The 15,874-nt window shown below is 41.2% G+C and overlaps 1 protein-coding gene across 2 annotated transcripts in view; it reads left to right on the forward strand.

Annotated features, from left to right (window-relative positions):
• The window catches only part of PRDX4 (peroxiredoxin 4), a 17,722-nt gene extending 10,100 nt beyond the window's left edge, over positions 1 to 7,622 (forward strand). The window contains exons 5-8 of one of the 2 annotated variants that reach the window (XM_019626542.1): positions 2,277 to 2,407; positions 3,400 to 3,434; positions 7,235 to 7,281; positions 7,514 to 7,606. In XM_019626542.1, the coding sequence (XP_019482087.1) occupies positions 2,277 to 2,407; positions 3,400 to 3,434; positions 7,235 to 7,281; positions 7,514 to 7,517 (217 nt within the window). In that variant the 3' untranslated portion in view covers positions 7,518 to 7,606. Of the gene's footprint in view, positions 1 to 2,276; positions 2,408 to 3,399; positions 3,435 to 7,234; positions 7,282 to 7,513 lie in introns of both variants that reach the window. The other variant, XM_019626543.1, reaches the window with a different exon arrangement.
• The last annotated feature ends 8,252 nt before the right edge of the window (positions 7,623 to 15,874 follow it).

The raw sequence follows: 15,874 nt of genomic DNA on the forward strand, positions 1-15,874 counted from the left end.
ACGGCAGCCCAGCTCCAGGTTGAGCTGTTGTTGTTCAGCATCTTAGCTGTAGAGGGCAGTGTCACTGGCCCTCATGTGGGATCCGAACCGGGGCCCTCTGGCGTCCCAAGCCAGTTCTTAACCATCGCGCGACTCGGCCGGCCCAATCCTGTTTTTTTAAGAACAGCTTCATTGAGATATATCATACCATACAACTCACCCAATATAAAGCATACAATTCAGTCTTTTTTACTATATTCAAAGAGTTGTGCAACTATCACCACAATCAGTTTTAGAATATTTTCATCACATCAAAAGAAACCACACGCCCATTAGCAGTTACTGCCCCTTTCCCTTAATTTTCTGGCTCCCATGCCTGCCTGCCTTCTTTATTTAATCCCTTGTTTGAGTGAAGAACAGCTTCATTGCTTCCTAGTAAAAGATCATTGGAAGGTAAGATGGTTGAGGCCTTCCATGTCAGAAAATGTTTTTATTCTCCTTTCATGTTGATTAATAATTTGGCTGGGTATAGAATTCTAGAGTGAAAGGCCTTTTCCTGAAAACATTTGAAAGCATTGCCCTGCTACCTTTAGCTTCTGGGGTTGTTACTGAGATGTCTGTTGCCATTTTATTTTCTGATTTTTCATAAGAATAACCTGTATTTTCTCTATGGAAGAGACATGCATACATATTACACCAAGTATGGCAAATGTCTTAAAGCCTACCAAAGAATCAATTCACAAAGTCAAAACAGAAAACAAAAGCTAGAATTTGCTACCAAAGAAAAGGCAGATTTGTTTTTGTGTGATATGTTGGTATGATGTGTTACAGAGGCAAGCTCAAAATTTCACACCAGGCTCACTTCAGATCAGACCTGATCACCACTGACAACAATTTTCAACTGTCAAAGTAGCTACATGAAAGAACACCCAGGGCCGGCCGAGTGGCGCGATGGTTAAGAGCTGGCTTGGGATGCCAGAGGGTCCCGGTTCAGATCCCACATATGGGGGCCAGTGATACTGCCCTCTGCAGCTAAGATGGTGAACAGCGGCTCGACCTGGGGCTGGGCTGCTGTGGGTTGCCGGCGACGGCGTGGGCTGCAGCCCCTGCTGCAGTGGGTTGCCATGAGCTACCGTGTGTAGCCAGCAGCCAGCGTGAGCAGCCAGCAGCCGCGGTGAGCAGCCAGCAGCCGCGGTGAGCGGCCGTCTAGAGGCTGGCGACTGATCTGCCTCGCCCAGGAAGAGCGTAATGATGGTGCCAGCTTGAGCCAGTGGGGCGACGTCCTCCACAACTAGACTGAGGAACAAAACAGCAACTTATCTGTTCCCCTTCCCCCGATTCCCCAGCGCTGTTCCCCTCTCCCAATTCCCCAATAAAATCTTTAAAAAAAGAAAGAAAGAAAGAACACCCAAAGAACAATAATTAACAGTTTTGCCCAAGTTTGGCAAGTTGACCTGGCCCAAGGAAAGTGAGCCCTTAGTTAGTTCAGACATCAAGTTGTTCATTCAAAAAATGTAGGATAAGCAGGAATAGTTTAGTAATGTTTAATATGTATGATATAAGATTTCATGGAATAGATAAGTAATTGCATGTGTTTCTATTAAAATATATATCATCATTATTTATAATACTTGTACACAAGCAATTATCCCAGTACCTGAGATCTTTTTCTACTCCAAATAAGTATTGGGTTGAAATCCATATTGACTTAAATAAATAGAAAATGAAGTCTTTTGAAAACTTTTGTTTATCTCTAGTCTACTTTAACTCTTGCAATGCCACCCCTATCTCAATAACAGGTCTTTTTGGTCAAACTACATTATTCCCCAAGCCATAGAAATGAATCACACATACAGAGATTTAGAGGGAAAGGCAACTTCCTTATATTGGTGATTTTGTCTTTTTCCACCACTGAAAAAGGAAATAGGAAGATGTTCTAAACAGCTAGTGATGAGCAAGATGGGCCACTCTTTCACCAAAAAGGTTTTGCTGTGTAGTTTTATCTTTTCATTTACAGTGCAGTAAAATCCCAAACCTAGTACATGTGAAGATTCAGCTGTAAATACTACAGCACATTTCACAGACAAAAACAAAATGTAAAGCTACTATTTCACAAGGATAATCCCAAATTATATAGTAGGTAAGTGTGGGTATGAGGTAAGTGTGTGTGTACCAGTCAGGTAGGTAGTGTGTTGTTGGCTCTGCGTAACAATCCTGTGTGGATGGTACAGGGATTCACATTATTCATCTTAACTGAAATGAAATGGCCTCACCTCTGCCACTCTTCTGTTTTACAGAGGTCTCTTCATTATCGATGACAAAGGAATCCTGAGACAGATTACTCTGAATGACCTTCCTGTGGGTAGATCAGTGGATGAGACACTTCGTTTGGTTCAAGCATTCCAGTACACCGACAAACATGGAGAAGGTACCCTTCTAAACATCGTAGCCTTTGGATTTTTTCGTTTGAGAGACAGCAGCCTAATTAGTTTGATTTCTTTCCTAAAAGTAATTCAGACGGTTCCAAAGTCTTCTGATTATTTTCAAATTATTAGCCAATCTTTTTAACAGATCAAATTATTGTTTAAAGTGCTTTAAACAAAATACCAGTAATCTACTTACTGAATAAGATGCAAAAATATTAATTATTTGTATAGTCCTTGTGGATAAGCTCAGAGAAAAGTTTCCTCTACTACAAGTTTTCAAATTATGTTTCTTAAACTTAAAATGTGCCAGTCTGGCAATATGTAGTGATGTAGGATTTATTTGCATGTTTACGTTATTTGATTGAGATTGTTCTCCTCAACATAATTCAGGATCACACTAGCAATCTATCAGTTCATCCTTTCACTCCGGGTTTTCACGGTAGCTAAATGGAAAAGGTCAGGTTTTGCTAAAAAGAGAACATATGTTTTCTATTCCTTTCAAAAGTGTAACTCAGTGCCTGGGTCAGGGTGCATTCCAAATCAAGGGGATATCCTACTTTCTGAATAATTTTAAAATCTCTTGACAAACAGCAAACCATGGCATCAGTGCAAAATACTGCAGGAAATAGCAAATAAGCTTATTGTAAGTTTATGTAAATTCAGAGAGATTTTTGCCGTGCCCAGACATTTCAGGTCACCAGATTCACAAACTTTCCAACTTTATTAGAGGAACACTCAGTTTGATTTCTTCTATTGTAAATGTAACTAAACAAAAGTGGCAAAAATGAAAATAATTAGCTGCCTGCTGATAAGCCCCATGACTAAAATTCCTTGGTGTGAGCAGGCAAGCTAACAGAATTGTTCAGTGGCCTAGAAATGTTCTCATTAATATTGGCTGTATTTTCAGTTTCATTTGGAAAAAGTAAAGCCAAGAGTCGCTAAGAGAACTGAACTCTGTTTTTAAACTGTCTTTTGCCAATTTTTTTCCTTTCAGTCTGCCCTGCTGGTTGGAAACCTGGTAGTGAAACAGTAAGTCAAACTCATTTTTCTGTTAAGGGGATGGAGGGGGCCCAACAAAAATGCCAACCTTAAGATAATCCTTCCTTGTAATGGTACTGTCTTGATTTTGTAAATGAAGTAAACAAACTTTCTAGGCAAAAATCAGAAAAGCACAGGCATTCTTTGAGCTGTAGGGAGAGTAACTGAAACCGGAGAAAGCAGATGGGCTCCATGCTGTGAATTTTCAAGCCACGTATCCAGGGAAATATATCAATAAAAACAACAAAAACGGGAACAGTGGAGATCTCAGAAGTCTTAGAGATCACATAGATCACATATGGAATTTCTTCCTGTACTTTGGCAAAGAAAACAGTCACAAGCAAAACCTTTCTATACATAGTAAAAAGCTTTGGAGAAAATCTGGCTTAATGAACACTGAAGCTAATGATTCTCTCCTTCTTATTTGAAGGAAAAAAAGATTGAAACAAGGACATTCTTTCATTTAGGGAGGCTGTATAATTTATAGACAATCCCTGAAATAGTCTCTGGCCAAAATACAAGGTGGAAACTTGCTTGAACCTTTTTTAACTAACATGTTATCTTCTAACTATCAAGAGTTTTACACAAACTATAGTTATGAAATTGAAAAATACTAGAGCATCAATGAAGAATCATTATCTTAGGATAAAAGAAAAACAGGCTCCTAAGACTTTTTTCCTCAGCAAACCAAAGCAAACAAACAATAGTACCATTAGCCATAGACAATGAGAGGTAGAAATTCACTGTGTGACCTCACTCAGATTAGGTAAAGTAACATTTCATTGGTTTTGAACCAGTTTTAGATGGCTTTGCAAAACAGCTTTGCCCTTGGGAGTCAAATTTAATGTTACAGTATACATTCCTTCACCTCTATATAGATTGGATGGTTCTCAAAGGGGATTTGAAGTCACGCATTAAAGGTACTTTGAGCACTAGGTACTTTCAATAATAAATTAGTCATTAGGTTAGTTTATAATTATTGATTGTGAGGCTCACAGATAGAAATAGGAATCAGGTACTGCAAGCATTACCCGAGAAGCCTTAGAAAGCATTTCTGGACAGGTCTTGAAGCTAGGGGGCACTTCCCCCTGGGGCTGTAGCAAACCAACAGTACTGATGAGTAACATCACCATCAGCCATGGGCATGTGCTGAGAGATCAGCAGGGGCTCCCAAGAAGTACAAATTAACTACGAAGGCTATTACAAGGCGAGGATTTTACATTTCCGAAAACATTGACTAACCACTTGGTTAACTTTGGGGGGTGGGGCAGGCAGGGGCACAAACCCCTTTGAGAATCTGGTGAAAACCATGGATTCTCTCTCCAGTAACATGCACATGTGTTATCACATACTGTGTTTGGGCATTCATTTTTTCTTCCCAGCTTTACTGAGGCATAAATGACAAACAGAATTGTATATATTTAACGTGTACAATGTGATGATTTGATATATGTATACACTATGAAATGATTACCACAATCAGCTTAATTAACAAATCCATCACCTCACATAGTTACCTTTTTATGTGTGTGGTGGGAAGGCTTAAGATTGACTTTTAGCAAATTTCAAATGTGTAAAACTACTAATTATAGTCACCATGCTATACATTAGCTCCCCAGAACTTACTCACCTTAAAACTGAAGGTTTGTAAGGCCAGCCGAGTAACTCAGTTAAGAGCTCGCTCAAGAGTGCGGGCTTTGAGCAACAGCAATTCGAGTCCCGGCCCAAGCTGAGCTGCCACTGAGCTGCCAACAGGTGGCAGGATGGCTCAGCTAAAAAAAAAAAAAAACTGAAGGCTTGTACCCTGGGATCAGCGTCTCCCCATTTCCCCTACCCCAGCCCCTGGCAACCACCATTTACTCTGTTTTTATGGGCATTCTCTCAACAGACATTTCTAGAGCACCTGCTATATGGCAACTATTCAAACTATTAGGATAGCCAGAAGGTATTTATTAGTGAACACCACAGCCAAGGTCCCTGCCCTCACAGTTACAGTCTCATTTTACTATGGCAAATGCTTTCAAAAACAGGCTGATAGGAGCTGATAGGATAGTGCCTGGGGAGGGATAAAGTGGTCAGAGAAGACCTCTAAGGAGACATCTGAGTTGAAACGGGAGTGAACAGAGGGAGCCAGGCCTGCCTAGAGCTGCGCAGAAACAGCAAGGGCAGAAAACCTAAGGCAGGAACCAGATTAGCATGTCCAAGGAACAGAAATGGGGCCGGGGCTGCAGGAATAGAGCGAGCTACGAGGAATGGGAGAGGAATGCCAGCGTCACGTGGCATGGGGAACTGGAGTACGATGAACTGGCTGGGTGATGTGGCATCACTGGTGAACATGGTGAGGGCAGCAGCTAGTTTGCAGTGGTTTGAGGATGGGGTGAGGGCAGGATGAGGAAAAGGAGATGAAGTTCCAGACCTGGTTCCAGAAATGCAGCTGTGAAGGGAAGAAGGACAGAAAGTAGCTGGAGAGGGGGGATACAGGATCAAAAAGAGTTTGTGGTGGTGTTTCTTTGAAGCTAGATGAACTTTTCATCTCCATCTCCCTCAGGTCTCCCCGGTAGATTGCACATGCCCCCTCATTTGTCTCCCTGACCTCAGGTTCTCTCTTCTCCAATGCATGTCATTCTCCAGATGAGCAGCTTTCAGCGGCTCGCCAGCACTCACAGGACAAAGTCCGATGCAGGCACAGGCATTCTTTGTCTCCATAGGTCCCTCCTGCCTCATCTTCCCTCTGAGTCACTCACACTGTGCTCCCACCAAATCACGTGACTCACACCTTTTTTGCTTTTGCTCGGGTCTTTCTAAAACCTGGAATACCTGACCCCTTCCTCTGCATTCTCCTCCTCTTTCAAGACCAACTTAAATGCCAGCTCTGCTCTGAGACGTCCCTAATGCCATCTCAGCCTCCACTGAGTCACATGGACCTTGTCATACACAATCATATTGTGCATTACATCGAAACGGTTATGTACACGGACAACTTCCCCACGTGCTTGTATGAGCCTTAAAGCCGGGGACTTGGGTAGTTATCCTTGTATCCCCTGCTGCCCAGCACACTCTTGGCACAAAGTAGTTATTCCATAAGTGTTTGCAAATTGAACTGAAGTGCGTCAAGGTTAGAAATTGGCAGGCACAATACTCCTTGAAGTGATGCCTGAAAAGCTAGGTAATGTTTACTTTATGCTAAAGAAAAATTCAGAAGAAAACACATATAGAACTATGGTGAGCTGATTACAAGGGTTTTTTTATGTGTAGGGCTAGATGTACTTTACCTATAACTACCAAGTAACAGTTAATATGAGGTCAATTGATATGGAAATTTCAAAAATAAATCTAGGTTTCTAAGGCTGTAATCTAATAGGAAGCAAATTTTTTCATTCAGACTATTAGTTCAGTCACTAAATAGTTATTGAAAGTAATACTTTAAAGGGGCCGGCCGAGTGGCTCAGTTGGTTAAGAGCTCGCTCAAGAGTTTGAGCTCTGAGCAACAGCGGTTCGAGTCCAGCCCGAGCTGAGCAGCCGCTGAGCTGCCAACAGGTAGCAGGATGGCTCAGCTGAAAGAAAAAAAAAAAAGAATTTGCTGAAAGTAATACTTTAAGTTGTATTTGCGTATTTTTTTTACTTTGCAGTTTGAGATTAAAAGGTTGCATTCTAGAATCCCAAAACAGCCATTTGAACACACTGCCCCCTTTTCAGGTTGTTATGGCATGCCAGCATTTCAATCAGCAGATGATTTTAGAGATATATTAACATCTGTAGCCATGCTCTCTTAATGTGTTTGGTTTAATTAGATCAAACCTGAAGATGCCATGAAAGCCTGGTGGCCAAGAGAAGAGTTGTAAGTAAATCTGGGGGTGCCTGAGTACAGATGTTAATTTATTAACAGATTATTTGCCTTGTGGGATAGCTGACATTAGTAGGTAGGACAAATTCAGTTTTTACTGTATACAGATGACATAATTTGGTACACAAAAAAATTTCTTTAGTTAAGAAATGGGCAACTAATGTCAAGTGACCAATGATGTACTTTAGCTTTTAAAATTAGTAATTTGCTTTTTTTCTTTTAACAGATAATCCCAGATCCAGCAGGAAAACTGAAGTATTTCGATAAGCTGAACTGAAAAATACTTCAGGTCATGATGCTTGAACATCCTCAATAAAGTACACTGTTTACTACCACATTGTGTTACAAAATTAATTTCTTAGGGAATATAAAAGTCCATATTAGGGCCCAAAGATATTTAGTGTTCATGTTAGACACTAATGCCAAAAGATAGGCAGTTATTTTTTCTCTTTCCAAGATAAGAAATGTCAGATTGAATCAGACTGGTAACAACAATGATTACCATTTACGCAGTACATGCTATGTGCCAGCTGGTGTTGTACTAGGCAGGTTAGGAATATTACTTAATCCTTACAGCAACTCTTTGAGTTCTTTATTTCACAGACAAGGAAACTAAAGCTCAGATAAACTACTTACCCAGAGTCACACAGCTAGCTGGCAAAGGTAGACTCAGACTTTGAACCCAGACAGGCTCATCGTAGTTTCTGGGCTCCTATCACTCCACTATGGCTCTCTGTACCTTTGAGGGTGGCAGGAAAGAAGAATAGGTGGTGAGCACAGTCATCTTCCCGATATCTGGTAGGGACAGCTGACCCCAGAGCTCACTGCTCTGTACACCATAAAGCCCTTTGGACACCTCCGCTTTTCTTTAAATTCATGTTTTCAACTTGTACCAAATTTTTAAGAAACAACTTATATGTTTGTATTTAGTTTAACAAAAGTTAAATCCCTAAATGCATGTGTATGTAGCCAATTTTTCACAAATGACCACATACAATGCTGAACTCGGGCGCTACTTCATCAACCCATTTGCCACCCTAATATGACAATTACTTTGTCATAATTATCTACAGATGTGCCATGTAGTTAAGGAACCTGAGACCCAAGAGAATTTGTGAATCCCCTCTCATCACCCTGGGGGAAGCCATCACTAGAACTGGGGGTATTACTGGCCTCCTGGCTGAAACTCGCTGAGTTCTGTCATAAATGGCAGATGATCAGTGACAGGCATTTGGACATGGACATGGGAATCCAACTGCCATTTTTACCGCTTTGCTACAGCAAAGTATGTTTCAAATGCTAGCTCAGAGTTGAAATTTTTGAAGCCAACCTATTAGGAAAGTTGAAGACGGATAGTAATTTGGTGTTCAAACAGGTTTGTGACAACTTCACCAATACGTCTGATACAACAGGAATCCTAGTCTCAGATTTCTTTCCAATCTGAAAATGTACAAATATTTTTACTCGTGGAATAAGCCTGTATCTTCTTGATTAATAGTTTCCATTCGATGGTGCTTTTCTAACCTCACGTTCGGTATGTTTACAAGGAGGACAGCTATTTTTGGATCCATTCGAAAAAGCCAGTCAGTATTTCATTCACCATTCAGCAACTTGATCACCCACTATACACACTTGGCATATATCAGTAACCAAAAACAACTTTCTGTCTTTGCGGAGCTTAGTATTTGACTACTGAAGCAGGTCTTGATAGTGGAGTAATTTCTGGGGACCTACAAGTAAGTGAACACAAATCCTGACTCACCACTTTCATATTAATTGGGTAATGTACAGAGCCATGACTAAAACAGCATTAAATGCACTCCTTCTCAGTGCCTTTTATAAACTACCCCTTCAAATAGCTGACTTCTGAAAACCTACAGGTCCAAACTTCTATCCTTAAGATGATCTTGTTTACAGAAGACTGATAAGACAGTGTTCAGGAAGGACCATCCCCTCCCTGCTGGAAAGGGTGGGCCTGGGCCTGACCGGGACACACCTACAGGAGAATATTCCTGGAATGCGCAGACTTACCAGAATCTAGAGCAGTGCTGCTCCCCCCAGGGGACACGGTAATGTCTGGAGATGTTTTTGGCTGTCACAGCTGTGAATGCTGCTGGCATCTAGTGGGTAGAGGCCAAGGGTGCTGCTGAGCATCCTACAATGGACAGGCCAGTCTCTGAACAAAGACTTAGCCGGCCCAAGATGTCAATGGTGTTAAGGCTGAGAAACCCCTCTAGAGATAGCTGCCAACAGGTTAGAGAAAGGAGGAGCCCACTGTAGTTCAGTAGCTGCCTCTGCAGCAGGACAGACCATGCCGTGACAGAAGTTTATCCAAAATAATAGTTCAAGAGGTGGTTTGAAGTTTCTATGAAATGCACTAGGCAATGTCTTTCCAGTGCACTAGTATATAAGTATATGACATCTGTACTCCACGCTTCTCCCTCCAGTTTCTGGTCCCGGGTAGGCCTTGCCAGTATCCTGAGCTTTCCAGGGATTTCCTAGTCCCCAGACTCTCATGCGAGGAATCAGTCCTCATCCCATCATCTCTTCTCCGACCAAGGGCACATCAAATCCTACATCCTAAACTTTCCATCTGTCAGCAGACTTCCAGGTTGTACATTCTGTTCTCAAATACATTAACCACTATTTTATTATTTAATGATGTTTGTGTACCGTAACTCCCCATTTGATATCATGGAATACATCCTTGTATTTCATTACCCATGAACTTTCTGACAACACTATGTCACTGAAATATATTTGAACAGTTATGAATATATAAATGTGATAAAATGTGTATTTCAGGTAAACAGTTCCATAAAAGTCTCCATGTCAGGAGAAAGAGATACATATGCTTCTGTGAGTGTATACATACACACATACACACGTCTATAAACTCTAAAATTTTTACCTAGCTTTTAAAATGAAAGAAAATGTTTAGCATAGTTTCGATGTAGTTACTCTTAGATAGCAAAGCAACTTTTACCAATTCCATTATTAACATATTAACACACAATTTTGGCATAATGTGTACTTATGTAAAAACCTAAAAAAAGTTTTAAAGATCCACCTTCCTGAGGCTTAACCTTACAATTTCTAAATTAACAAATTCAAAACCCAAGTCAAATGGGCCAGCTGAGTGGTTCAATTGGTTAAGAGCTCGCTCAAGAGTTTGAGCTCTGAGCAACAGGGTCACCCGTTCAATTCCCAGCCCAAGCTGAGCTGCCGCTGAGCTGCCAACAGGTGGCAGGATGGCTCAGCTAAAAAAAAAAAAAGGCCAAGTCGAACACCCAAATCCACCTAAATCGTGCATTTGTTCATACAGAAAATATTTATTACCTATACCATAGGCAAAGTACTTTGCTAGGCAATGTGGATAAAAGGATATTGCACAATCTCTTCCCTCAAGAAGCCCACAGTCCCCCAAATGAAAGCAGCAATATGGTGTAATAAATGCTAAAAACATGGACACCTGTGGTGGCTCTTAAGGCGAGCATAAGCAATTACAAAGAGAGATAGCAATGAGGGAAGGTGTCACAGAGAAGGGGAGTGTAAGCCCATTTCCTACTCCTCCACTGAAGGCCGTATCACCTACGAGTGCACTGTCCTTATATAAAAGCACAGTACATACTTGTAACCCAATCTCAAAGAGATGGAGCATTGACTGGTTTTCCTCATGGTCTACTGGGAAATAGCACATACTTTAGAGTTGATTGGCCAAGGTTAGACAGAAGGTAAGAATTGAATCTGCATGTGTGGTTTCGTTATCTTCAAGCTCTGGTTATTTGTATAGTTCAGTCAGAACATCAGAAACAGAGTTTGCAAATTATCTATTAAAGGGAGTATGCTGCACTGTAACCCAAAGGCCACGAGATGGCGCCCGAAATCCCTTAGCCATTGGCCATGTCCTGAGGCCCTTTTCCAGGCTAAACTAAAAGAGCAACAACGGACTCTCAAACATTTTTTTTGTTCGTTTTTTTGTTTGTTTTACAAATATAATTTAGAAAAACAATGAAGAAAAAAATTACTAAAACATTCAGAGGAATTAAAAACTAAGAACAGCTCAAGTAGGCATCTTAATTTGTACTGAGTATACTCTTTCCATCAATGACCCTGACCCAGTTAGAAATACATTTTACAGCGGGTGGCCAGTTAACTCAGGTGGTTAGAGCACAGGCTCATACCACCAAGGTTACCGGTTCGATTCCCACATGGGCCAAGGAGCTGCGCCCTCCACAACTAGATTGAAACAACTACTTGACTTGGAGTTGAGCTGCCGATGGGTGGCCGGTTGGCTCAGTGGGTTAGAGCGTGGTGCTCGTAACACCAAGGTTGCCGATTGAAAACAATGACTTGCCTTGGAGCCGATGGGTTTGAGCTTTTTTTAAAAAAAAGAAATACATTTCACACTGTGATGTAGTACACAGGTAAATGTGTTTGCACACCATGCGCGTGCATAAAAAATTTCATACAACACTTACCATTACTACACACGATGCATTCTGATCTTTTATTTTAGTAATGTTGGTCACAACCCACTAAATAGGTCATGACCTATAATTATATATATATATATATATATATATATATATATGTCATACATATACATACACTTTTCTTACAAATATGTAAGATATAAACATGCAGTAAAACCTTGGGTTGCAAGTAACATGGTTTGTGAGTGTTCTGCAAGACAAGCAAACATTTCTAATACATTTTAACGTGGTAAACAAGCGATGTCTTGCAATGCAAGTAGTTTGTTTCCAGAATGAATTATGCTCACAAACCAAGGTATTACTGTATATAAACTCAGGATACAATAAGTGCCTGATAATCAATACATTGTCATCTGTAATTCTCATTTTACTTCCATTATTATTTTGTTCATTTATCTTGGCCATATTATTCCCTCTATTAAATGTGCACAATTTCTGTGACACAAAAACCACATTATCTCTACCCTTTCTTTGGTTACTATAGTGCTTTCGGTGGGGTATTAATTTCTCAGTGCCTCTAGATTACTGACTGGTCTTTGGAAGGGCCTGTTTTATTCTGAGGCTCTGTCTTTTTTTCTTTTTAGCATATACATCTTAAATAGGGTTTTAAGATGATATGCACCATATTCATTAAAATATTTCAATAACTGAACAGCTGAATCAAGTCAGAAAATATAGGACTAAATCAGGGGACTGTGGAGTGAGAAAAATGCCCCTACTTTTATGGAGGAAGAAATGGAACCTGAAGCGATGAATCCCCCACTCTACCCCCTGAACTGGCTGGTTGCAGATGTAGGTGAGACCTCACAGGTGTGGGCATTCAGGCCAGCACTGCTTCTCCCACGTCACACTGCCTACCAGAAACCCACCTGCTGGACTAATGCACCCCCAAACCCACCTCAGATTGAGCCCCTTAGATCAAAATAATCTCATGATACAACGGTGTCATCTAGAAGCAGTGTGATTTATCAAGGCCCCTTAAATCTGTTTTGAACTTGCCAAATCCCTATTTTTAATTCCTTCCTGTTACTTATTTTATAGTAGTTCCTTATTTGTTGCCAAGGGAGGAGAAGGAAACATTCACAAGACAATTTAGAGAATCCATCACAAATGTAGCAAAAGTTTTATTCTAAGGGAGAGTTTTTAAAAATGCCAAAAATATTTCAGCCAACCTCATCTATTATGGTTCACACATAGTAGGAATCCAGTATGTGTTTGCCATAAATAAAAATTCTTATTTTGTGATGATTACATCTTGTAACTGATTTTTTTGCCACACCTCACTAACACACAAGTTACCATGGGGTTCTATAGCCAAATAGAGAATCCATAAATACTTCCAAAGGTTTTCATGTTAAAGCATAAAGCAATGATTTTGAATTTGAACCTCTTGCCCAGAAACAGAAATCAGTAACACCAACTTGTATTCACTATTAAAATGGAGGCAAATATCTTATAAACTAACCTTCACCATCCTGCTGGTGTACTTCCTTTCACCTCCCTCTTCTCATCTGTAAAGGAGTGAAATGCTAAAATATTATTCAGAATCTGTTGTACAGTTCAATGCAGTTACAAGTTAACATTTTATAAAACATCAACAGTGACAGCAATTATACTCCAAAGCAAGACTGCCATCTCTTGAAAGCTAGAAATGTAAGGTTTAAAACGTTATCCAAACTTTGCTTTTAAGAAACATAATACTAATATTTGATTCTTCATAGCAAAAAAGGGTATACGATTAACTCCTTGGAAAATATACTATACTGCCTTTTCATGTTACAAAATAGAATATAGAGTATGAACCCAGCTTTGTAAAATTTATAAAAAATCCTAGTGTGTTCAATTTATTTGTAGGGCTTAACAAAAAGTAAAAGATCCATGGTCAAGTGTCACAAAAACTGATTAAACAAAGTTAAACAGGTGTTCTTTTTTTTTCTTTTTCTTTGTATAATGTTCTTGACTTAAAGAACAAGAAATAGTTTTTTTGCTTTTTATTTAAAGATTCTTATTGGGGAATTGGGGGATGGAAACAGACAAGTTGCTGTCCTTTGTTCTTCAGTCTAGTTGTGGAGGACATTGCCTCACTGGCCCAAGTTGGCACCATCACTGTGCTCTTCCCGGGCGAGGCAGATCAGTCGCCGACTTCTGGACGGCCGCTCACGGTGGCTGCTGGCTACACACGGTAGCCCATGACAACCCACTGCCACAGGGGCTGCAGCCTACACCGTCGCCAGAGACTCACGGCAGCCCAGCTCCAGGTTGAGCTCTTGTTCAGCATCTTAGCTGTGGAGGGCAGTGCCACTGGCCTTCATAGGTGGGATCCGAACTAGGGCCTCTGGCGTCCCAAGCCAGCTCTTAACCAATGTGCCACTTGGCCGGCCCTAAAGCGTATTTATTTTTTAAAAATACAAAATAAACTCTAAGTCTGTCTTTGTTGATGGCCTTTCCCTGTCCTTTTTACCAAAGTGGGATCTGTCCCTTTCTTTGCAGCTCTAGCCAGGCAGTAGAGAAGATGCCTTCTGAGAGGCAGTCCAGATGGTGGTGAGGACAGTCTGCCCAAATAAAGCCCTTGGGGAGCAAAGTGATTAGCCCCAGTGTGTGCCCCTGGTCTGCAGCTCCCCCGACAGGGACTGCCTGTAAGACTGCCACACGGGGCCGAGGGAGGCGCTCAGGACATTGGCCACTGTGGATACATCTCTCTGTCCCCGGCTTCAAATAGGTGTTCTTATGGCCCTACTTTTCGAAGTCTTTTGTAAGCTAACATGCATTATAACATATCAGAGGAGGGTTATCCCAGGCAGTTTTCCAATGTTAATTGTCCATAAAATGTTTATAAAAGAGCATCTCACTAGCACCAGTGTCCAAGGAATTCCCCCAGGAAAGAGAGCTGGATGCTGGCAATGACTCAGCCCCCTTGCCATCCAGCCCTAGACACCATTGCTTTTTGAAACTGTCTTTTTCTTACCAGCACCTCCCAGTCATCCAACCGGTAGCCTTTTCCCCGCGCTCATCTTTATTGGCTTCTGTGACACCACTGATCATTCCCTTCACAAAAATGGCTTTGCAAGGCAGGATGACATAGTTAGGACCTGGGAACCTGGCTGCTCTTGGAGCCCTTGAGCCATTAAAAAAATCCAACCAGGCTATTAGAGGGGCCTGGCCAGCCCCCAGCCATTCCAGACACCCCAGCTGACGTGCCAGAGGTTCCCGCCCCAGACGAGCTCCTAGCTGAACACGGCTGCCCGAGTGACCCCAGCCAATGCCACATAAGGCAGAAGAACCTCCCAGGTGAACTCAGTCATACCACAGAATCAAATACATCTTTAGAAAGATAAAATGTCTTTTTCTTGCACAAACGCATTGAAAAGAAAAAGAAAATGTTGAACTCCCTGGAATTAGAAGGACTTCAGTTCTTCAGAAATCAAGCTCCTGGCTCTATTCAAGGAGATGAGAGCAAGTGGATCATATCAGAGAGAATACAAGGGAACGTGTATTCAGGTAACAGGGTATTTGGGACCCACAGCATCACATGGGCACACACGACACAGCGCAAAGTGTTCTAGTGTGAACTCTTCCAAAGAAACCAATGCTAAAGATGCCATCCTGTAGACTGCTCATTGAAGAAATACCTAAGCAGTGAAAACTAAGAACTTGGTAGTAAATGCCTGAAGTAAAACTGGGATATCTCGGCATGGATTATTCCAACCACATCCAACCCACATTAGGAAGTTCCATGCTAGACATGTAGCAGTCAGCGCTGGTACTGGTGACGAGTTCGCTATTCCTTAAAGAAGAGGTACAGAACACGAGAATCTAGAACTTACTGTATATCCTTCATAGTTTGCTTCATCTCATCTTCTTAAAGTCCTGTATTAAAAATTAAAACGTCTAGTTTTTGGAATGGATGGGAGAAGTGGATGGAGATAGTCTCAGAGACACAGAGGAAGAACTGAGGGTTGCTAGTCGGGAGGGGGTGGGGATGAAGGAGAAAGGGAAGGGATGAGACAATACAATTGGGTAATTGTAATTTGGCCGCAGGGATAGAAAAAGACAGTCCGAGGAATACAATCAATAATGTTGTAAATATTTCT

Source organism: Hipposideros armiger, unplaced genomic scaffold (genome assembly GCF_001890085.2).
Source record: "Hipposideros armiger isolate ML-2016 unplaced genomic scaffold, ASM189008v1 scaffold_682, whole genome shotgun sequence".
NCBI lineage: Eukaryota > Metazoa > Chordata > Mammalia > Chiroptera > Hipposideridae > Hipposideros > Hipposideros armiger.